The sequence below is a fragment of the Andrena cerasifolii genome, chromosome 12 (assembly GCF_050908995.1).
Source record: "Andrena cerasifolii isolate SP2316 chromosome 12, iyAndCera1_principal, whole genome shotgun sequence".
Lineage (NCBI taxonomy): Eukaryota > Metazoa > Arthropoda > Insecta > Hymenoptera > Andrenidae > Andrena > Andrena cerasifolii.
This window is the reverse complement of record NC_135129.1, coordinates 11,237,969-11,261,953: the sequence shown is the minus strand read 5'-3', so window position 1 is coordinate 11,261,953 and position 23,985 is coordinate 11,237,969. Positions and strand designations below refer to the sequence as shown.

The following is a 23,985-nucleotide window of genomic DNA, read 5'->3' as shown; positions in this document are numbered from 1 at the left end:
TCGCGGAAAACACGTGGACATGCCGCTAAGAATGGACGATTGTAAATAAATTGAACGCGGTGCTCGCGCAAACCGGGACAACTGAAAAGTCTCATGTAGATATTGTGCACGGTGTTATGCTGAAGGTTGTTTCACAATCGGTGGGAATAATACTTCTGCGAAGTCATTCGTTATTAGAAGAGGGACTAGAACCAGCACGAGTTATTCTTGAAATTGTATAATTCGTGCTAGCTTGCTCGAGCGGTGTCTCAGAATTAAGTAACACCTCTGTGATAGTTGAGATCAATACTTGGACCAGAACTGGTAACGATCAAGTCATCAGAATTCTCTCCATTTACTAAATAATATCTCTGGCTCTCGTAGAACTCACGATTTCATTGGCGCCCAGATTTTAAAATTCCTTTGCGATTTATCAGTTTTATTGAAATCAGCGCTGGCACGGCACGTGAAAGTTGATCAGCTTTTGGAGGACGAAATTGTAAAATGTTCCGCGCACGGGTTCATAAATTTCGCTCATAAATTGTCCACGGTTCAACGCTTTAATCGAGGACATAAAACAAATCGCATCTCTAATCGTTTTGTTCCTCCCGACGAGCTATTAAGGTGAATGTCCCAATTTCTGCTCATGTCCCCACTTTTCTTATTATTGTATGCGTTACGTTTGTACTATAGTTGCGAGAAAATAATTCTAAATTATTTAAACATTTACGGGAGTGCTGCACGAGCTTGGGGCAATACATATACGGGCATTTAGAGCATTATATATTTAATTACAAATCACTAATAGTTAAACATCTTGAAATATCTTTCTTAAACAGTTTTTGAATTGGCTGATTTATTATTAAAGAATTAATCAATTACTCTGCAAATTTTCATCACAAACAAATTTTTTACACCTTCTTTATGACGAGTTACCTGTTAAATCAGCAGAAATTGGGACATTCACCTTATCGTGCGCGAATTCGGCTGGACATTTTCCCCTCCATTCGAGACAACTGTTCGTTACGCGAAAAGGAATGGATTCCCCCCAGGCCTGCGTTCTGGAATATGTATAATGCAGGGAGCTTATTCAACCGTGGGTCCATTGAACGCACGGCGAACATCATGCTGGGTATCCTCGATCAGCAGTTTCAAATACGCTGGCAAATACCAACACTTTCGATCTGATATATCGACGTCCCTTCCGGCTGTCTGATTAATCCCTTGGGCACGTGAGTTTCGATACGGGACTCACTGTCAATCGAGTTCGCGTCAGGCTACGTGACATCGATATTAAACTGCACGGGTTCGCAAAGATTCACCCTGCATACGAGATGAAAATACCATTCTAACTTTTTAACTCTCCGCGCTACGGGCATGCCTCCCGGGCACACGGAAGTTTAAATTGACGCGGCATAACGATTCCATTGAACTTTGCGAAAATGGAGGAACCCGCAGTTCTTAATTCCTAATTTGCGAAGTTAGAGGAATTGCTGCTGTTTCAAATTACTATGTCAGCCCTGTTCCCAAGTCCAAAGAAAGTCATAATGCAGCTGTGAAGGATTCGACTTTCTCTTCTGGCGCGAGGAGATACCGAAGGCGCGCTTAATTCGCCGAACGTTCGATGGGGTATCGAAGTCGCATTTGGCTTGGAAATTGAGAAGAATCTATGAGGATCCTGGCGTATGTTCGACGTCTGCCAAAACAATGCACCCGGCCTGGTTCTTCGCCGAGAAACGCTCGAGGGTTAATAAATGTTTTGCACGTTGACTTGACCCGATCTTAAAAGGTAGTTGGGATAAAAATAGCAGAGTACCGTCTATCGTAAGGGGTACACAGACTGTGGAAGAAGTTACTGTTCGCCGTTGATCGATGCAGTTATTAGTGGACGACGACACAGCGACCGTTTTCTTTCGCGAGAAAACCAACAGGGGGCCTCCAAATACGTGGCAAGTTTAACGATGGCTTTTCGATTAATCGTCCACTGTTGGCCCTCGATTTGAAACGGAACGTGAGAGTTCCAAACGACGCTTAATCCTTATAAGACAGCTTCTCAGCGGCGCAATCCCAATGTTCAAGCAGTGCATTTCTCGAAACACCGAAACTCCCTGGTGTTAATAAATTTACGCGCTCCCATCAACTTAAATGAATTGCGATTCATGCTACCACTTGTCGACGATCTCTCTACCCCGCGAACGATAGTTGGAAGCGATTGTTAAAGGTGTTCAGAGCCAGGGGAACGTTCGCCAGCTTCTCAGCGTTTAACGAGAGGAGCGGGAACAGATTATAAGATAGCTTCATCCCGAAACTTATGCGCGCTGTTCCAGCGGTATATCGCTTGGCATCTCGCCACTATCTCAGCCGTGTTGCTTGCCTTGCCTGACTTGCTTTCCACTTCTCCCAGGCCGTCTTTGTCCGTTTAAGCGCTCCAAGACAACGGAACGGTTGGGACTGCTGTTGTTTCACGGCAATGAGGAAAAAATCGGGATCGGAGGTTAAGCTCTGTCAACGTGTGCCTATGTTAGCTCGAGGGAGACGGGCTTATTGGCTCGGGGAAAGCTGGAAACGGTCGCGATGCAATTTTAGGGGGAGGCAAAGTGCTCGGCGAATCCATTAAAGGGCGAATCGGTTTAGGGCAAGCTGATTGTCAGATACAGAAGCTAGGAAAATCGTCACGGTTTCTTCGGCGCTCTGTATTCTCGCAACTTCTCGCCTTTGCCGCTTTTCCACCCCCGCGTAACTACCCTCGCCTAACCCCTTTGACTTTTGACCTCGTACTACATTCCCTCGCCGGTACACGTTCCTTGATAATATCTACCGACTTCTCGCTATCTCCCAATCTGCACTGTAATGGATGATTCTATTTGACGACAGAACGATACTTTAGATTCTTGCTGCTGGGCGATTTATTCAGCAACGAAGCATCTAGATGCTCCTATGATTGAGAATGTAATAAGTGTTATACAGAGCTATGTAAACAATGTGGACTAAGCTGTTAAGCCTGAAAGTATTAATCAATCTCTAAAGGCTACCTTAAGCTTCAATTACCACGTTCAAATTTGTTAAATGAAAATTCACAGTTATTTTACTAGCATGGGAGTATATGTTTCCTGCATGTTCCTCTCCACTTTACGAACTTTATGTATCATTAATTCGAACACAGCGCAGAGCAACCAGTCTACCAACGCTTTATTCATAATTCATACATTCGAGCAGGATGCCAGTCCACATCTATCGACGCCGAATGAAGTATTCAAGAACCCAAGTTTCACAGAAGACGATGCGTGAAGAATGCATGCAACAGAACGTTACGTAAGCCCCCGAGCTTATGCTCGAATGGAATTCTGTTATAAATTCTCCCCGGTAAAGGGGAGCAGGGGGGGGGCAACATTCTTAGTGAATTTATCAAAGAGGATCGTTCCGCTGCACTTGTAATTCGCAGCAATTTCGGCCGCTGGCAATTTAGTTGCCTTCGCGGGAAACTCACTCCGGTGAGTGAGCGATGCCGCTCGTAAACACGCTCCGTAACGTAGGAGGCAGCGAATGCCCGGCCAGTTGGATTTATCGTGAATTTTCGCGTCTGTGTATCGTAAATTATCGTCCGCCACAGGCGTAATCGTTCTTGCAGCCGAGGATCGCCGCAATTTCCGGCGGATCCGCGTCCAGATTCGCCTGCATCGCATTAAAGTCCCAATTAGCAATTAATCGCGGCATAATTGCGATTGGAGGCTTCATTAAATCCAGATTTTGCGACTGATCGACGCCGATTGAATTCTCCGCCGCGCAATTCGATAACATCATAAACGCCCTCCATCAATCCTCCGGAGTTGCAATTTTTTCCGTTCTACTCCTCGCCAAAGTCCCACTCGCGTTGCCACTCAAGTGCTTCTAAACTGGGGGATTGTTTGCTCCCGCTGACCGCTCTGATCACTTCGACAGCAGTTAATTGGGAGCATTTCAGATACTCTTTTAATTGGTAGAACTGATGGCGATGCGAAACGATCCTCGTCGTTAATTGGCGATTTAGAGCTGACAGAACTTTTCCTTCGCTGATTCCGATTGCTGTAATTACGTACCCTCAGAGACGCAGTCGAGTGCCTTTCTGCGAGTAATTTCTGCGGGGTAATGAACGGAAAATCTAATGTTATTGCTTTATCACGAATAAATGATTTTCCTGTCGTTTGTCGGAGGGGCATATGCTGCGATGTATGAAACGATAGAAAAATCGACACGACGAACGATTCTGTTTTTTTTTTTATGCGTGCCGATAGAAGTAGCCAGCGGAATATTTTTAGCGCGAGATTAAATCGCGAGGAACGTGCAGAATCTAGCGCAGTGACTGGACGATTTATTCAGATACATTGCGTGCCACATCACCGTGAATTTTCCACCCACGATCTCGTTCACGGCACATGGATTAGTTACAATGGACTTCACGTGCGATAGGCATCGTCCAGTTAGAGATAGGATTCTCGCCGTGACCTTTGCAAATCCTGCTATCGCCGCCCTTTCGAAGCTGTTACAAGAAAATCGTTCCGTTCAACTCCGTCTCATTCCCGAGCGCCCTCAATTTTTATTGGTTTATCGGTATCCAATGCGCTCATTCATCAACACCCCTGTTTCCTGCATTTCCTCGGCCCGTGGAGCGTTAGCGCGATCTAATTAAATTTATATTTTATCGACTCGCGCGCCGAATAACTCGAACGAAATTCTTGATCCCGGGGAATCGTCGTTTAAAGTGGGTTAAGAGTGGAAGGTAGATAAAATTGGCGATTTCGGTGTTGGTGGGATTGTAGAAAATGGGAGAACGTGGAAAGAAGAGGATCGGATCGCGCGAACTAGTCAGAGAGAAGCGAGTTACTCGGTTCAATTAGTTTTCGGAGGAAACTTCGCGAGGAAGGCTCTCAGGTCGTACAAGTATAAGAAGTTACTGAGAATGGTGTACGAGCACGATCCCAGATAATCACAAATAATGGGATAATCTTAAGGACCTGCTCTGTTAGCTGATAACGCTGTTCGATGGGATTAAAACTAACATTTGCTGATTGCAACAATCGATATCTTCTGCGAGCACTTTCTCTTTATAGAACTGATGCTGTGCTTGGATTCAACCGAATACGTGTTAGGACATTTAGATTCGCGAGTATGAAAATAAAGGAAAGCTTCGTTATTTTTAATTCTACAAAATTTATATTTCTTTCAGCAGTGTAATCTCGCAAGCCTTTGTAACTAATCAAAATCTGTGGCTACTTTAGTAAATCGATCATCAGCAGCTGAAACATCCACACTTCGATGCGACGAGCAAATAATACATCGAATTTTGATTTCTTCGCGATTCCTTATGTCGATTCAACGAGTATGGTGGACGAAGAGATGCATAAACGGGAAGCAAACATTTTCGACGACTCCCTGTTGGTCATTTTCCATCCGAAGGACACGTCGTCCAAAGTTCCCCTGGAGATGCCGAGGAATCTTTCAGGGATCCGCGAATGTGGGTCATCCCTGCATATTTTTTGCATTTTTTGGCATTCGTCTGAGCTCGCAAGCGCAAGACCGCGATCTCGCATCGGGAAAACCGCGTTCCGCTCGAAGACTTCTGGATTTAAAGACTACGACCCGCCAATAAATTCACTTGATGGTTCACAGGAAAATAAAAGTCAGAAATATTCCCGTTCATCCGCATCATATTTACAATACCCACTGCATATACACCCCAGCTCGCATAACTTGCGAATCTGAATGGATACTAAAGTGAAGACTTCGGAATGCTGAAAGTATTTATACCGTAAAACATACAGGCAGATGTGAAATAATTCCACAGTGGATTCTGCATTGAAATAACTAGAGCGACGTGTATACTAAACATGTCTGAAACGAAGAAATGTAAGTAGGGAGATATAACGCGCGTCGACTTTTAGAACAACAAACGTTGCAGTCCACTGTTAAATCATCCAGTGCTATTAGAGGGAGATATCGAAGTTTCGAGGACAAATGCGGCGCGGAGTACTTTCGAAGAACTGTTTCGCCCCCAAGGAGACGCCGACACTTTTTCCTCCCAGTTTGCGTATTCTTGCCGATGCTCTTTCCGCGAAGTTGCATACGAGAGTTTGCATTTATATCCTCTCGGCGACGATGCTCGGAGCTTTTAGCCGCGGGCGTCTCTTCCTACGTTGCTGATACGTACAGCGCCCTGGGAGAAGTGTTTCGGTTCGCGGCTGATCTGTGTGAATCGAAAAAAGGGGAAAAACGGGAGAACGGAGGCCAAGGTGAAACGAGAAAATGTTCGCGAACCGAGGGAGCATTTTCGAGGAGGAATCCTTTGGGGGATTGTGCGCAGAGGCGAATGAAAAAAAGGATAACTCGCAGGCGAAAATGTCGCGCGAATCAGCGACATAGATAATACACATATGCGTGTACACGTACGTTGGTAACTTTTAATGAGCGTGCATGTGTACGGAGATGTTTCGGTGGCAAACAATTTAACGAAGCTCATAAGCATTACACGTGAAGTTTTAATAGGGTGGAGCACGAGTTCCGTCCCGTTTCAATTAAAATTTCAGTCTCATTTATTTATGTAATTCCATGCGATTGTATACAAAGCCCCTTTCGTTTCGTCATCTTCGCGCTGTTACCTAATCCCGTAAAATACCACCTAGGTTACGACCGAAATTAAATTTACTTCGTGAAAGGGTTTCATAAGGAACTCGAAGCGAAATTTAATCCTTGGTTTCGGGGGGATTTCGGGGGGTAACTGTATTTCCCAGAGTCTGCGCTTTTCTCAACAGAAGTTATTAAATTAGAATTCGTTTAGTGAACGATATAGAGACAAAGAAATTTGGCGTATCTATTGGGACCGAATCAGTTGAGAAACGTCGGGGCAATGACGAAACCCAGTTTGTAGAACATAAGTGGCAAGGGAACGAGCCGGTATGATTTCGATTTTCGTAAATACGTCGTAAATGTCAGCAAAGAACAAAGGAGCACTGTCCTAGGAGAAATTTCTCGTTCGAGGAGCCTTCCACTAGAGATTTTATTCCCCCCGAGGGGAATACGTAGCCGAAGGTATTGATATCGTGTTCTAACTGTCAAGAGAGCAGAGAGCGCAGCAAAGTCAAGCTCCAGTAAAACTTGTTGGACGTACAATGACTACGTTCTCCCTTCGTCGCCGTCAGCACGAGCCTGAATGCCCCGCCGAGAGATAGCTTTTCAGCTTTTAGAAGCGACAACTCGTGACGAACGTCTTTATATCTTCGAGCGGCTTTAGAATCTTCACGCGGCTTTTTAGAGGCCCTCTATTTGCCTAACAAGTTTCGAGGATGAACATTGAGCGGGCGATTTCTGGATGCGCCGCCGTAAAAATCATCCCCGCAACCCTCGCCCCGTCTCTGTCTTCTCTTAAACCCTGAATGTGGCTATTGTCAGACTGAAGATGGCTCCTTGGCGCAATATCGAAATGGGGGGATAAGTACGATAAGCTGTAGTGGTTTGATGTTCCGCTTATTCCTAACTGACCCCTCGCTGACATCGATTTAGATCCCCCCATTTGAAAGTAAGCACAGTGCTGTGCACGTAAATGGAGGAACGCTGAAACCTGTGCGCACGGATGCGCCGCAAAGCTTAGATGCGATCTACTAACGCGCTGTCATGTTCAGAGTGTAGTAGGCTTTTAATAACCGTCGCGGAAGTTTCATTTGTCGTCTGTCACGAAAAGTGATAAGAAGCCAGGTGACGGCGCGTTTCTCAACCGGCGGTGTGTAATTGCGACAGCTCGCGAATTAATTGCCCTGTATCAGGGATCACACGAATTCTTTGAATGGATACGTCAGTTGCGACGTTACGCTTCTCACGAGGGGATGAAAAGTAATGGGACAACTCACCAGCGACTCGCGCCTCCTTGCAGGCCTCGTACATCTCCTCTTTCATCTCTGGATTGTCATCTGCGATGGTTTCGCCAACGGTGACGAACCTTTCCACTGCCAAATTCACCGCCTGCCCGACCCTGGCGACGGCACGCAGATTTCGGTCCGAACATAGCGGACGTTCTCTGTGCGACACTAACGTAGAGATCTGGAAAACAACGGCGGAAGGTATCGTTAGATTGATTCGGAACAGTATTCTAATGGGGCTCCGGTTACGGATCCTCCAAATTAATTTCCAATCGAATACAACGTAGAACGTCATCAGAAGCCGAACTGAATATTGCGCATTGAAAGGATTCACGTGGAGTGGGGAATTACTTTTAAGAGGCGTGAACGAATCTCATTCCGGGGCGTATATTGAAAAATTAATTGGATTTTGTGGGTAGGATAGGGAGAGGAGGTAAAAAATTATGCTCTCTGGACATGCAGCAACGGCGACACAATTAGGATACGTGTTTAACTGGCGAAGCTCCAAGTTACCATTCTACCGGCGAATAAAGTGGCCATTTAAGACGTAATAATTCCTGCAGATTAACTCCAGTAAATTGGTCGGAATTGCCGCGGATATAACGTATAGCCTCGATATATTACACGCGGAAAGCGATATATTTCGCGGGAACGGGAGAGATTTGAGGCCGCTTTTGCGCCAACAACGGTGTATCGATTTTGCGTCCGCTGCATCTCGCGCAAAGTTAATAAAAAGCTATCGGCAGCGAATGTTGCGACCGCGCAATTTGTAGGTATTTCCCTGAACGCCAGGCTTACCAATTACAGAAATTACGCAAAGGAAACTCCCGATGCAAATTTCATTTGCTACGCGACAAGATCGAGGGGCAAACATTTGTGAAATGAATTTCAATTAATTCGTTTGACGATGCGAAATGTAGCACAATTACGTTTGTACTCCCTCGATGAACTGCGATATTCTTATCGGGTAAACAGATGTAGGTAATAAATTATCCTGGGTAACTTTGGCCCAGTGAAATCCAATTAGAAGAGCTTTCATTATATCCGAATTAGAATGTATGCATACTGTGATACTCTCACGTCCACGATCCGCGATAGAAGCAGTGGAATCACTAATTGAGAGGCTTCAGGAATTTTCTATCCAAGAACGAACTTTTCCTTTAATACTTGAACTGATATTTATGAATTTTCTTTCAAGAAACTATTGTTAATATTGAGTTAAACTCTTTTGGGATATAAGGGGGCATCTTTAAACTTGCGGAAACTTTCCAAAATCAAGCCACAATAATTAGTAATAATTACGTGAGAGGGATAGAGACAAAAAATAATTTCTACAAAAAAAATCATAAATATCAGTTACTTTCAGGGCTGTTACACGAGAAACCCTCCTTAATTACTAACATTCGTCATCGAATATTTCCATTTCGAAGCCAGCCTTAATTGGGGGTGTAAAAAAATAATCCCGCTTTACGAAGCAAGTCACGAGGAACTGTTCGTACCACTGATATTAGCGAGGTAAAACAATTACCGCGGACGGTGCATAATGCACGGGACGGGGAAGCAAAGCTCGCTATTAACAGAGTTTCAAACCATCTCTAATTAATGTTGCATCTCGGTGTGCGTTGCTACGAAAAGTAAGCGCGCCCGATACCGCGCAAGGCTGTTCCACTGTTTGCCGTAGAAAGCCACAGCTCGGATTGTTTTGTCTGCTGGCTAACGACCAGACAGATCTCTCTCTCTCTCTCCTTCTCTCCGTATCTTTCTCGTAAATGGCGAATGTGTATTCAAGAAAGCTGGGCGAAAGTAACCCCGTTAGCTGGCCTGTAGCTGGAGGGCGCGCGAGGGTGCGTCTATATACCTCATTTTCCACACAATTAGCCGATGCATTTAGCCGCCGCCCCTTTTAAACTATTCCGCCAGGCCAGCGGTCGGGGACAGACTTATAAACGGGTAAGAAACGGAGACAGTTCCTAGGACGAAGGGAGAAGTGTGCGCAGATGGGGGTTGAGGAGGAACGAGAAGAACGAGGGGAAGGGGAGTTGTACCTATGTATTGAAAAGTGCGGCAAGTATACAGGGATGTACATACTCGTATGTAAAAGATGGTGAAGGAAGAAGGTGTCAAAGAGGAGGATGAAAAGTGGAACAAAGGAATAATTGAAGAAGACAGAAAGGGGTGAGGCGTGATTTAGCTTTGCGATTTTTAAAGATCAATATTATCTCGCGTTATTGCGCTAGAGGGTGGTTTCATTCTAAGTGGGTTACCATATGCATTTATTACTACAGCAATGAGTCGAATGCTGGGCCAATTGAACAATCAATTTACCCTCCCTATAGGGACCATGAAGAACGATGTAAGTCTTCAAATTTTAACCCAGCTGCAAGCCAGCTTACATTTCGACATAATTAATTCTAAGAACACATTGCTATTTCAATAAACATAAAAAGAACGTCGCTTTGCACCAAGTACTCGCAAAATAATTCCTCAACCTCCCAGTTCCCAGTTAATCAACTCCTCTCGCGCCCGGCAAAAAGAACATTCTTCTAATTAGGCGTCAAAGTGACCATCCCCCGAGTTACCCAGCATCGGTGCCCACACTTATCGAACACCCATCGTCCGCGCATCACAGCCGTTTTATTAAAGGATGCTGACCCACTACTGGGTGAATTAAAACAAGATGAGAGAGATACGAAAGACAGGCGCAACGTGGTCTGCGAGGGAGAATACGGGAAGATAGGGGACGGCAGCGCGGGTGGGACAGGGACGGAGGGGAATATCGGAAAGGGGGCGTGCCCGGTGCTATTGTTTTGCGAAGTGAATGCGTACAATCGAATGAACATACACACACGCGCACGTGTGTACGGACGCCCGTCTTTACACTCCACACTCGATTCACAGATTCGCGGGTCTACGTCCAAGCATTGTCAAACGCCGCGGGTCCAGACAACAGCCAGGGAGTTCCAGTGACGTCGCGCTCGGGTCGGGGCTCTCGTTTCCACTCCGCGTGCATTGTGAACGTCGCGTTTCTCTTTTTCGCTCCCTGGCAACGGTTTATCCCCCGTCCGTCTGTGTGCACGTGGAAAATTTTAATATCGCGGGGGTCGAAAGGGTTTTACGCGCGTTTCCCTCCTGTTACATCTGTCTTTCGACGCAAACGGCCCTTCGCGACAGATGTTTTCGCGCAATTGCTGAGCGGAGACGCCTCGGTGCCACCGGAGGATAAACGACGCGAGCGTCGACGGGGCTCGAGTTTTCTTATCTTTACCGCGCAGCCCTTTTCATGCGCGAAATACGGGACGCGAGATGGCACGGGGCGAAGAATCCACGTGGGATTCGTTTTTGGAGGAAGCTGTAATAGAAACTTTGAAGGATATGATGCGTACTGCCTGGGGAGCGCCTGGACGATTTATGAGTTTCACTTATCGCGAGTTTTGGCTCGAACTTTGGGGGTTTAATGGTATTCGAAATGTAATTGTGGCTTGGCGATGCACGAGATGTGGGATTAAAACGGGGGAGGGGCAATTTGAGGCGCAGAAGGGGAATATTAGACGAGTGCGAATAAGTACCTGTATTAAAATGTAAAGAAACCCGGGAATTATCTGTGGCTCCAGTATGATATTTCACGGTTGCGCTGCAACGTGAAATATTAAATCCTGCAAGTGTACACAATGCACGGTGTAAATACATAAAACGGTGGACTGAAATGTACGTGTACATGGCGATTTCGAACGCGTGGTTTAATATTACTCTAATGCCCGTCGTTTCGTATTCCACGAGAATTCCTGCACATTAAAATTCTGGGAACCCTTCGACCAAATCGATGGCACGTCGTGGGTTGGCTACCGATATTGGCATTCGTTCCTTGGGGGGAGGGGGGAAGATGGTGGTGGACAGAAATATGTTCAAATCTCCTACATATTAAATTCATCTGAATCTCACTTGTGCTTAGAGTTTCTGCGCAATTTCTGTACTTCATTAAAGCTTCTAACCCCGAGGAATTAAAATAACACCGATACCCAAGAAATTAACACGAGTGCCAGGCGATGTAGATTTAAATAAGGATTCATCCGAGCTGGAATTTAATACGTTACACCCCCTGACAGATTCGATATCGGTGGGGGCTGCTCGATAAACGTTTGCCCGAGAAATATCGCGCCGCGACCAAGTTTTAATCTTTCATGAATCGCGGCACCGCGACGGAAACTTTGGTGCCGTAACTCACGGATGTCAGAGGGGCGGCCGTAAATTCATTAGTTCAATATAAGGGGGCCCCAGATCGCGCGACAGAGTACAAATTCCTTGCATAAGATCAACGTTCTTGCCAGAGGAGAGTTATTACACGGCCTTGCGTAAACTACACGCAGCTTGTTTACTTCCATGGCAAATTCGTGTAATTAATCTGGAAGCTGATAAACATGTAGAGCCCGAATGGGGTGCGGGAATTAGCATTTGCAGCCGCCACGTTGCGCGCTGCTAAAAAGATTCTACTTACCACAGAGCAGAAAGGAAGTTTCAACAGTGCACTCGCTCTTTTGCAAATATAATCGAATGGCAGCGAAATAGTGTGGCGCATCTATCAGCAACTGTGCCTAACAGCATTAATTACAGGTGGGCCGTATTAACCCGAGTTTAAGTCGAGCAACGGGGGCTACATCACCGTGGGTAGCGCAAATTAGAGTCGAATACCAGTGCTTGAACACGAAAGGCACAAATTATGCGAACCGTGACACTAACTCGAGCTTTAATAGCTCCTGCCTCCTTCTCACTTCGCTTTTCTATTTAACGAGCCAAGTTCACGAATTAACCGAGTTTCCCAGACCTCGCAGTTACTTTTCCAACAAATTTTTCAACGCACCCTCGTGCCAATTAATCCCCCCCCCCCCCTCTCCCCCGGCTTTGACGAATTTTCGCATTCTCGATGCCGACAACACTTATTTTTCACTGGGAAATCTTCCCGCCACGAGCGTGGGGCAATTAGCACCGCATGCTAATTAATGGCTGCCTCGTGTAACGCGTGCATTTATGCAAATAGTAATTTCACGTGTTAAGCGGCAAACGCGACGCAGTAATCATTAATTGGCATTCGCACTTGCACTGGATAAATTTATAAACAGTGGGGGTTGGAGGGGGTTGCGATAAATTTGTTGGGGAATTTAATGAGGAATCGCTGATCCCTTAGTAGTGACATTCACTGATTAATTGCGATCGCCTTCTGTATAAATGGATAAATCAGAAGGGGAAAAAATATACACCTGCGCGATTAATTGGATCCCCCGCAACGGAGGCTCAGAGGCAAGCGGAAGTTGGGTGGAATACGGCATGCTGTGCGAGACCACTTTAATTTATCGTGGAAAGACGGACCTTGTCGAGGCGGTTAGTTGAAAAAGGTCGTGAATATTCAATTTGGTGTTAATTAGGGGCGTAGAGTCTCTCGGACTGAGAGCCCACACGTACACGAACAATCAAAGGCCTCGTATTTATTCGCTGACTGATTTTCTCTCATTTTTCTGGCGAGCTTTTCCAAATATACCATCTATTACAGTTAGCGTCTTTCATACATCCTGTCACTTAGTTCGAGATCACCTTAATTAAACGTATCGACTGTGAGAGAAATCGTAATTTGCATGAAATATTAACAGTCTCGTTTAGACTTCTGATTAGAAATAAAATTCTGAAGCGTTCGAACCTTCTACGATAAAATATTGGAAAATACGTCGTATAAAAATTGAAAGCGTAATTCGATCAAATCGATTTGGATTGACAAGAAAAAAAATGAAGGTTTCTGGGACATTTTTCCAGGGAAGCATGGCTATCAAATAGTGGAATTTCGATACATTGGAATCAGATTCCTTCGAAATACAATTTCTGATCTCCGTCGTATCTTTCCTCGATTCTTCCCGTTTTGTTGGAAAAGGGATGTAATGGTATCTACTAAAATACAGTTACCAGTACAGATAAAGCACCATAATAGGGAAAAGAATTTTACGTCAATATCGCAATTGACATGAAAATTGGAAAATTAGATGCTGATTAAACGACGCGACCTTTTCGTCCTATACTGATGAAGATACAATGCAATTTCCCTCGTGCCTCGCTTAACTCTATTTTCCCATTTACCTTCAAGTAAATTACTTACCCTCTCGTTCAGTAATTAGCAAATTATTTAATGACACTCAGAGTCAGAATTGAGGTCTGCAATTATACGCACGATATTTCCTCCCTATGACGCAACGCCAAGGCAGTCCTCGCAATTATACTAATAATTTCGAAGTTACTGATTAACAGTCAGGCTGAGTACGAATAACAGATTGAATAGTAATGAATAATACTAGAATATTCTCTATTGTTTGAAGGTGCGAAGCAAAGGGGAGGTTGAGATATTCAGGTGCCGCGCTAATTATGGGGGTTCTAGCCTCTTCGAGTGAATGACTACTGGCGTGTACATGATCTAACCTTCGTCATTTCCTCTTGACTCCTCCAACCCCCGTCCCCCTTTCCTATCCTACGGACGTATCATGCGATTACTCACGACGTCGCAGGGGACATCCCCCTGGTTTCTGCCCTTATAAAAGATGCATGAGCTGTGCTTTTACGCCGTTCACGCCATCCGTCACAGAGCTTCCTCATTTCGCCATTTCCCTCTCATCCGCGGCACAACTATTCGTACGGCACATAGCTTCCCTGTCTCCTTTCGCTCTGCTTTTGTTCCTCGCGCTTTATTCATCCACCGGCTGATGTTTTTGTTGGGAAAGTATAACGAGAAGAAGAACGATAGCTCACTAAACTCCGAACGCCATGATAAATCTTTGTCGTTCACTCTTGAGGGACAGGATTGTTTCTAGACTTTTTCACCTGGATAGAGTCACTGTTTTCAGATTTTCAGATTGTTTTATGGGGATGCGCTCGAACGAGGAATCATTGAAACTATTCTGTCGCTTGGGTTTGAATTAAAGTTTGTAGCGCTCGTGATTTTAATTTTCGCAGTTGGAATTCCCTTTGATGTGGCCACCTTTTGATTAGCGTAGCTACATGTAATTAGCTGTACTTTTTAGGAGGCGTTCTAGATTTTAAAGTAATTTCGGAGCTTCGGAGCCCTTTATGCTCCGAGATTTCTCTAAGGAATTTTCGTACACGACTGTGTTTTACTTTAGATCGCGGACTCCCCTAGTGTTTTCTAAAGAAGGGTAACGTTAAAACGAGGGGCGAAGTGGTCGCCCAGTTTCGGGAGAGAAATAAGCTTTTTCAACGAGTTCTAACCGGAGAATAGTTTAACCTGTTATTGTTGGTTCGAAAGGGGCACGAATGAGAAGGAAATAGGTGTGATGAATACTGGGTGACCAAGGATATCCTGGAATATAACTCTACGAGTAATTTCATGGCCGCGAAACGAAAGTTAGGAGACCAGTGAAAATGTATTATTCGGGCAATTTGCTTTCCCTCTGTTTCGAGCTACGAAGCCTATCTCATCCATGTCACTCGGTTACACGCTGATAACGTTCAACGGAGAAGGAGCTGATGGGACAAAGGAGCAGACCCCAAACTTTGGACCACTACCTCCAAACTAGGCCACGAACATTTCGCTTTCATAAAGTAAAGCTTCAAAAAACAAGGGGGCCCTTAACGAGTGGCCGTTTCTTCCTCTATTTTTCAAGACACATGCATCTGCTTTCGCACTGACCACCGAGAATATGAGAAATGTCTACAGAGGTGTAGGCCAGCCTTACTTTAAATTCTAATGCCTTCGATGCATATTTCATTCAATATTTGATATTCATTTTGGGAGTAAAGAATTTGCAATAAAAGTGGTGATACCATTATCAATTCTATCAACTTGCTGCAATATTGTGTTAAAAAAGATGCAATGTTAAGGAGCAAAGTAAATGTAATTTACTGTTACATTCTGTGAGATTAAAATTAGAGAATTTTAGTTGCAGAAGTGAAGTGTGATTGGTACAGTAAACAGTGACACCTCGTGATCGTGACTACGTCTCCATTAGAAGCCAATTGAATGGCGATTATGTGAACAGCGAAACGACAGAAATTTCCACGCGATAATTTCAGGTTTGCGAACAACGGTTCGCGTGTAACAGGTAAACTGCGGTGAAATGTGGGAGAACATTAATAGCAATATCTACGTTTACACTGGACCTTGGTAAAATCGTCGATTAATGTTCCAGAACTAACGCCCGCCACGGTGCATGCTATCCTCGTTACATGCACGTAATTTACATGGTATCATAAACGCCACATGTTTCTGCGACGTGGTTGCCGAATATCGATTATGGACCGTCGACCTCTGCTTCGCGATCGCCTTTGTGTAGAAAAACTTTGTACACTCGTTACATAGGCAAATACTTAGGGCCGTGGCGCTCGAGTGTTCTTTAGCATCAATACCTTTTAGCCTCGCGTAAATGCAATTTACGATTCGGTACACCGTTCAGTTATAATTTCTAACTAAAATTACTAGGGGTCTTCGAAATTTTAAAATACCGACGCATCGTGAATTTAAATTCGTAATTAATTCCGATTCATTTAATCCCGACGATTCTAAAAAATCTTTGTAAAAATCCCTCGCCCGCGTTCACCTTCTAAAAATCTGAACTCTCCCAAAAATAGGGCTGCATTATGAAATTTCGCATCTTTGAAAAGAGTTGGCTAAAGAGGGGCTTAATTCACACTCTTTTCCATGTCCATTTCACAGGAAAATCGCCCGGTTTAAAATTCATGTCCCGCCATTCGTTCGCGTACGATTGATTTAAGCCCATTAAACGTTACGTCGGGGCAGCGCAGCCGAAATTCGTTGGATTAGGATTATCCGTTAATGAAAATTCTCCGCGGTCTGTAGCCGTTCTAATTCGACGTGCACGAACGATCGCAACGCGCGCCGTTCCAGCATGGAAAACTGCCTCGTCGCACGGATGACGATTTTGCATCGTGCTCCGGTTCGCGATACTGCTATGTAAACAAAGATACAGAGCGCAGGGTTAACGTAATCCGTTTATCCATGATTGGATTCCAAGTGATTCCGTAGATATGCCACGGGAGACGATTCGTCGCGACTGTAATGACCTGTACCGGCTTGAAATCGATGCCCCCGACGATTCGATGAAATCGTACGCGAACGATATATTCATTATCGGTGAGACGGCTGATCGGGAACGGGACGATTATGAAAATCGCGAGACGCTAACGTCCCCCCTGGCGCCATTCATCGATCACTATTGCGATGTTTCCTCACTTTCCGGTATAAGAATTCCTTCCCCGCAAGAATGGTGCACGCGCATTCTGCGTAGTGGTGGAACCGATGTATACCTCTCAAGGGAATGAATTTCGAAAAAGAAGGTTTCTGTGCAAAGAATATATCGAGGGTAAATATTTCTCGAGAGGAAGGGAGTTTGAGGAATCGTTAGAATTGGGCAAGATTGATCTGCATCAATTAAACGAGAAAAATGAATGGGAACGTCAATAGTTAGAAAGCTGATTAAAAAAATGAAAAATTTGTGGATGCATTACTCTGATCACATCCTGTTGGTTCTATCTTCGTATCAGCCTTTTGGAGAACGAATGGAGCAAGTGGATGAATGAATCAACGTGCCCATATGATTTCTTTGATTGTACTTTATAATAATATTAATCGATCTCGAGAATGGCTTCGCGATGAAATAATCTCCCCTTGGGAACGTAATTCTAGCACTACCGTTTCTTTCAATGAAGACGGTTACGAAACACTTAACGTCTATGTGAAATTCATGCCTCGATATTAATCAGTATCGAATGCGTATGTATCACCTTAAACGATAGCATTGCGTAAGAAACTATGTTCCTAGGTAGTCTTCATGATTCCATTATTGCTTTGGAAATATTTTCGAACAATTCATTGTGTCTCCACCTTCTATTATAAAATAAATTTCTTTAAAATTTTTAATTGTTCGTCTATCTTTTAATTCATAGAAGAAAATTTCAAGGAGGAACTGGCAACGTGCCACGGCAAAGTAAAATCTACTTTCGTTACAACATGTTGCAGAGTCATTCTAAGTGGCGTTACTTCAACGTCGCGAAATAAAGTGGTAACAGAAAGGGAGCCGTGCAGGAGAGACACTCGAACGCAGTTTTATTGCAGCGTGAATGGCGCGTAAACTCATCTGCTTGATTTGCTTTCAGGCTCCATGACACGAATTCACGGTTTACTTTCGTGTCCGCATTCAACGTACATACTACTATCCCTTAAGTATTTGCTTGCTCGTACGAGCAACGTTCACCATTATACACGTCACCGCAATTGAAGCTTACTAGTCAGAAGGAAAGCGTGAGAAATCTTTGCTTCATTTTTAACTTCCTTCCTTCTATATTGATATCTCTGTTTCGAATAAGGGTGGATCACAATCATTATTAATTAATTTCTCCCATTTCTCTTGCTGACACTTTTTATCGTCCTTGGAGAAGAATTCACGGGTCGTCAGAGACTCTCGGATAATAACTGCACATTTTTTTCCAAGTATAGCAATTAAAGTCTCAAAGGGAAGTCCTTACAGATAAAAGGGGTCAGTGGCAATTGTTCCGAGGAAAAAACTGGTAATCGTCCAACCCCAAATTAACGATTTACGCCCATTCTTATTTCAACTTTCTTCGTTTTAAAACTTTCCTGTAGGAAGAATCTTGTATTGCACTTGTTTAATTTAATACAGAGGGATGTTTTTGAAAAATCTTCCGCAATTTTAAGAGCAGGAAGAAGCTTGCGATGCAGCAAATTGTACGTATGAGTGGTGGCGAGCGTATAGTTTTCCTTCCCTGGTCATACATTGCGCGAATTAATGTGACTATCGCGATCAACGCTTCCCGATGAAATCGTACGAACACGGAGGCACGTGTCGATCGTTGCGAAAAGATTACTTAAACGTCCGACTAACAGGTGTGTTAATCAGACTCGCGTGACTTTAAATTATAAACCATCGCGAGAAACCTTGGTCAGTTTAATCTCTCGGCCAGTGCTTTGTGAATTCATTATTATCTTCCCACCTTCCCTGATTTCCCATGCTTTAAATCCATAGAAAATAAATAAAATGCTGATACCCAGGTGGCAAGATTGAGCCCACCGAATTCTTACGACAATAACCCACATCTAATTACCCGATAATCCAATAACTTCGGGCACTTAAGATCTCAAGAAAAATTCTCGAAATTCAACGTTCTACTTCAAGAGAGGGAATTAACTTAAATTTAGACGCATCCAATAAAGTGACATTTGAAGAATGCGAATTCTCACGATGCTTGTTTTTCTATCAAGCTTTCAAGCAATTTCGTTTTAGTACCTGCACCCTCGAGGCACGAAACGATAATAATAAAAAGAGAATCGATGGGGACGGGTTATCGAGACTCGAAGTTAATATTTCCCTTTTTTTTACGATGTCAAGTGTCTGCTTGGAATGTTTCCCGCGAGAAGTAATAAGCCTGGTTTAATGGAGGATTCGCCTGGTTCAGACGACCTTGCCGGGGGAGCAAAGCCCGGTTTCTTCTACGGGAGTAAAGACACGGAATGGCCACCTTCCTTGCCTCCGTTGGGGGATTTTGCCGAAAAGGCTGGAGGGTTGGATCAAGAGGGCCGCGGGCGAATCTATAGGCCCTGGGACGGCTCTCGCAGTAACGTTTAATCAAATCCTCGCACGTATCAATGATTCCGAGCCTCGGCGATGCGAGTAATCGCGAAATAAATTGGAACGGCTGGGCCAAAGAGGAGGTTCTAATTTTAACGTAATTAATTTCGAAGCGTTCCACTCGAGGATCTTTATCGTTTAATTAGAGACACAGACTCTTCCCTTTGCAAGAACGATGCACTTGCCTTCTTGAATTAATAAATTAATAACACCGAAGAATCCGCAATAATACAGCAGCTACCGTAGCATCTCGACGTTAATTAATATCTAGATGCCCGTTGATAATTGCGGCATTATCTTTCTCGCGGCTAAGCATCGATATTGACCGATTAAACTCCGCTAGAACATGAAAATCAAGCCAGCCAGAAGATTCGTATTTAAGGGAAACCAGCTTCGCTGTATTTACGACCGCAAGATTTCTCGGATCCTCTCCCATTGTAAAAGTTAATTTACGCGGACCTACATTGCGCCACAAATTATGACGCAAAGTGATACAACGGGGGCTGCGGTGGAATAATTTAAATTTACAATTAAACGTCGCTTGCAGTCAGTCTGCGCATAAATTAACACGCGAAGGTGGTGCGGCGCAGTAAACGCGCGAGGCTGTTTAAACTGTTTGCTTCAATGTGCATTTCCCGACGTTCGAGCCTCGGTGCCGGATAATTAGCAAGGCTTAATAGATTTTTACAAACCCCCGCCGTGCTTGTTAGGGATTGTTACCGAAATGGCGAAGCACTTTTTCCGGAAATTGCTGGAGGAACTTTCAAACGCAATCTCGCATACACAGGGAGAATCGGAGCTGCGCGCTGAAAATGGATATTAAGTGAGAAGATTAAACGGAAATTATGACGAACCGGGGCGGAAATCTTATTCTCCCCCAACCGAGCAACTATATTCTGCCACGAACCAGTGGAAAATGAGGGAAGGCCTCCGTCGATTCGCGCTCCTTGATTTAAACGCGATTCCCCCCGAAGATCCCGCTTGTACATTTTCATTTCGAATTCTTAGAGCTTCGCACCAATCAGAAGCCAGCCCCGAGGCGTCGTTTCGCAGAAACGCGGCCGCCGTTTTAGATTTATTCCTCCAGCTCGCTTCTTTCATCTCGTTTGTTTCTACCCAGGCCCCCATCCCTCCTCTTTCTCATTCAATCCGTGTTTACCAAGAAAATGATGGATTGCACACTTCATCGATAAATCCTGGACGAGAGCTTTGTCGACTGCCTGACACAGATAGGACTTTCAATAACGAAGGTGACGGAGAATTTGGAATGCCTGAAGTGCGAATAAAGCCGATGAAAGTCAACCGTGCTCCTTGCAGATGGGAGTGTACGTTTTTCATTTTAATGCAGTGACAACTGCGATCTGTTTCATCGACCTCCTTTCACTAATAAACTCATTAAAAGCAACGTCGCAGGCAGGGCTGCTCATTTTTGCATTGTACTTTGCAACAATCGTTGCACCATATAACAATCCACTTTCCTCGCGGCCTATATCGAGCAGTCGCCGAGAATATATCGCTGATATATTTTCACCTATCCGACGGCTCCAAAGCCGTTCCAACTAGTCTCCTCCGTCTCGTATAAACGTATTCGGAATCCTATTACTCAACTAAGCATATTCTATTTGGGAACCGCTATTATCGCTGTTAAATTGGACAGGATACTGTCAGGAATTTTGCTACGGCTAAAGCAAACATTTGCAAATTCGGGTATCAAACAAGTTTGAGGGTCATTAATATATGTACTCTAATTGCTTCGTTTTCATTGGTCTGTAACTTCTGAGCCCAAAAAATTGCTGGAAAATAGGTACCTAATTGGAAGCTTTAATTGTTCGTCGACAAAATTGAATCGCCTCCCCTGTTTCGGAATAAAACATTTCCAATGGACGAATAATATCGGATGTTAAAAAATATGAGAATATAAGAAGGAAATATCGCGGTTCGCAGAGTTACAAAGATAAAATAAATAATCTGGATATTTTAATTGCCCAAGGAACATAGATATATTTTCAATGCGCGCGGATTTCTCTTTTAAAAAGCGAACGTGGGTTTTTTAAAAGAGCATACATTTAATTTCCATGACCCGTTTAAACGCTCGACACGACTGAGCAATTATCAACATTCTATTGGAAATGCACCTTGCCAATACATTCCTATTTCGATTAATACCGCAGCAGGGGGATCGATCTCTATTGGGGGCGCCGCAAATCGAAAGTAGTGTCCATCGACGTGGAAAGATTAAAAGATAAAAAGCGAGGGGTGATATTATCATGAAAACGTACCTGCCGATCAGGGATCATGCCACAGTCGTACATGTTTCTGTCTCGTCGATAGAATGCGGCAGGCATAGAGACAATCGAGTAGTAATCAACTTTTAAACAATGATCTTCGTCTCCTCTTTATCTTCCTCCCGCTATCAGCCGTTTAATAATCTACCTTTATCTCTATATATTACTATTATAATCTTCGTTTTGTTATTGTGCCTGTCGAGATTTGTCGGTTCTTCGCTCTCCTTCTAGGTCTCTCTCCCTTTCTCACACGCTCTCCCTGTCTTCCTCTGAATATGATCAAAATATACTATGAATCGTCAACATCATTAAGATATGTGTGCCTCTTATACTCGTATAGAAATATTTAATCTTCTCTCTTTCTCCCTCCCCCTCTCTCCCTCTCTCTCTCTGTCGGTGCAGGTGATCTCGTTCGTTAACAAGTGTGCTCCTTCTCTTTCTCTCTGTTTATAATTATGATTAGAATCGTTAATCTTCGCTAATATCGCGGGCCCTCTCTAAACTAAGGACCCGAGTTGAACGGAAACAAAAATAGATGTTCGTATAATATATTATATTTAAATTTATATATATATATATATATATTTTTTTTTTTTTGAAGGAAGATCACTGTTTTCAGGCTGCTGCCACAGGCTCAGAACTTGTCTCCGATCGGAGCGGTGCAACGAACCCGACTTTAAAGTTCGCCGTCGCCCTTCAAACGGGGGTGCACGACCCGGCAGACGGATCAGGCTGACTTTCCGCCGCTAATTTTCCTTGCGTGCACCTTGGCACACGAGATGAAGCCAGGTTAGCGCGAACCGGTTAGCAGAATTTATCAGAGCATCGGGGTCTTGCGGGCACTCGTTTCGTTCGCGCCGCCCGGGATTGGAGCAGAGTAGACGTGGTCGGTTCTCCTGAATGGAATTCTCACTGATCGCGTTCGACGGTGGCAATGCGTATCTCTTCTCGCTCTTCCCAGCGCTGTTTACGGGTTGATCGCCCTCGCCCTCTCACGATGGCATGTACTCCAACTAGCCCCGGAATCTTTTCCACGCGTGCATAACAGACATATACTGAATTCGTAATGTCCAGCGGGCAGGCAGGAGGATCGCAGACTCGCTGAGTAGACGAGCAGCTATCCCCGAAGCGTGTCCGTTTCGCGCGGATGGAACAGTGGCACGAGGCTCAGGGATCCGTTCTCTCGGGGGATAATCCCTCTCTGCCACGGGATTCTGGGAGGCTGACTTGATAAATGTGGCCTGATCGTTTTACGGCGCTAGGCCAGGCCTCGTTCGCTTTCTCCTGTGACTGTGGCGCGTGGTGCAGGTCGCCGGGGCGATGACGAGCGACGAGAATGACGACGACGACGACGACGACGATGATAACCACTCGTTGCGTGTATGCGGCTCGCTCTCTCGCGTACGCGTGTACACAGTGTGAGTAGACATGTGGGTGCCTCTGTGCGTGGGTGTATTCTCTACGTGTGCGCTCGCGTACGTTTCTCCTTTCCCTCTCTCTCTTTATCTATCCCTCTGCTTGTATTACCGCTATCTTTCGCCGTATGAGCTCGTCTTTATCATATGTACAGATATACCGTGCGCCGATACGGTGCGCCCGTGCTGGACTCATACGTGTGGTACGCGTGGAACTTTGTGTCTCCTCTTTGTACGCTGTGTGTGTATATATATATATATATATATATGCCTCGCGTGTGTGTGGACGTGTGTGTCTATGTGTGGAGAGAGAGAGTGAGTGTGCTGCGAGGACGACAGAGCGCGTGTCGCTTCGAGAAACAGGTACCGGCCTGTCGAGTGCCTGGGGGAAGACTGGACTCGAAACCGACTCGGTGGCAGGACCACGGGGACGAGGGTGTTTCTCCCTCTTTCATTCCCTCCCTGTGCCCTCTCTCCCTCTCCCGTGGGTCTTTCTCCGCCCTCCGTGCGCCCTCGCCGCTCCGCTCCTCGTTACTGCCGCGCTTCCACCCTTGTTCTCTCTCCCTTTCTCTCGGTCTATGCGTGAAACGTCGGAGCACAGGCGCGCTGACTCTCTCCACCGACCGACAATCAATACGCCGGCAGGCCCGTACTTTAGCCCGCGAAATCGCGATTTTCACGATTCCTTCGTTCTTCCAGCAACCCCTCGACGGTCCCTCTTCTACATTTACGTCACCGCCACGGCCCCCTTTCCTGCCCCCTGGCCCCC

General features: G+C 44.9%; 1 protein-coding gene across 5 annotated transcripts in view; it reads right to left on the bottom strand.

Moving 5' to 3' along the window:
* Alpha-catr (alpha-catenin related) overlaps window positions 1–23,985 on the bottom strand; it is a 69,120-nt gene that overhangs the window by 28,509 nt on the left and 16,626 nt on the right. For 4 of the 5 annotated variants that reach the window (XM_076824896.1, XM_076824895.1, XM_076824892.1 and 1 more), the window contains one exon: window positions 7,857–8,046. In XM_076824896.1, coding sequence (XP_076681011.1) covers window positions 7,857–8,046 — 190 coding nt within the window. Of the gene's footprint in view, window positions 1–7,856; window positions 8,047–21,795; window positions 23,909–23,985 lie in introns of those variants that run through there. The other variant, XM_076824893.1, reaches the window with a different exon arrangement.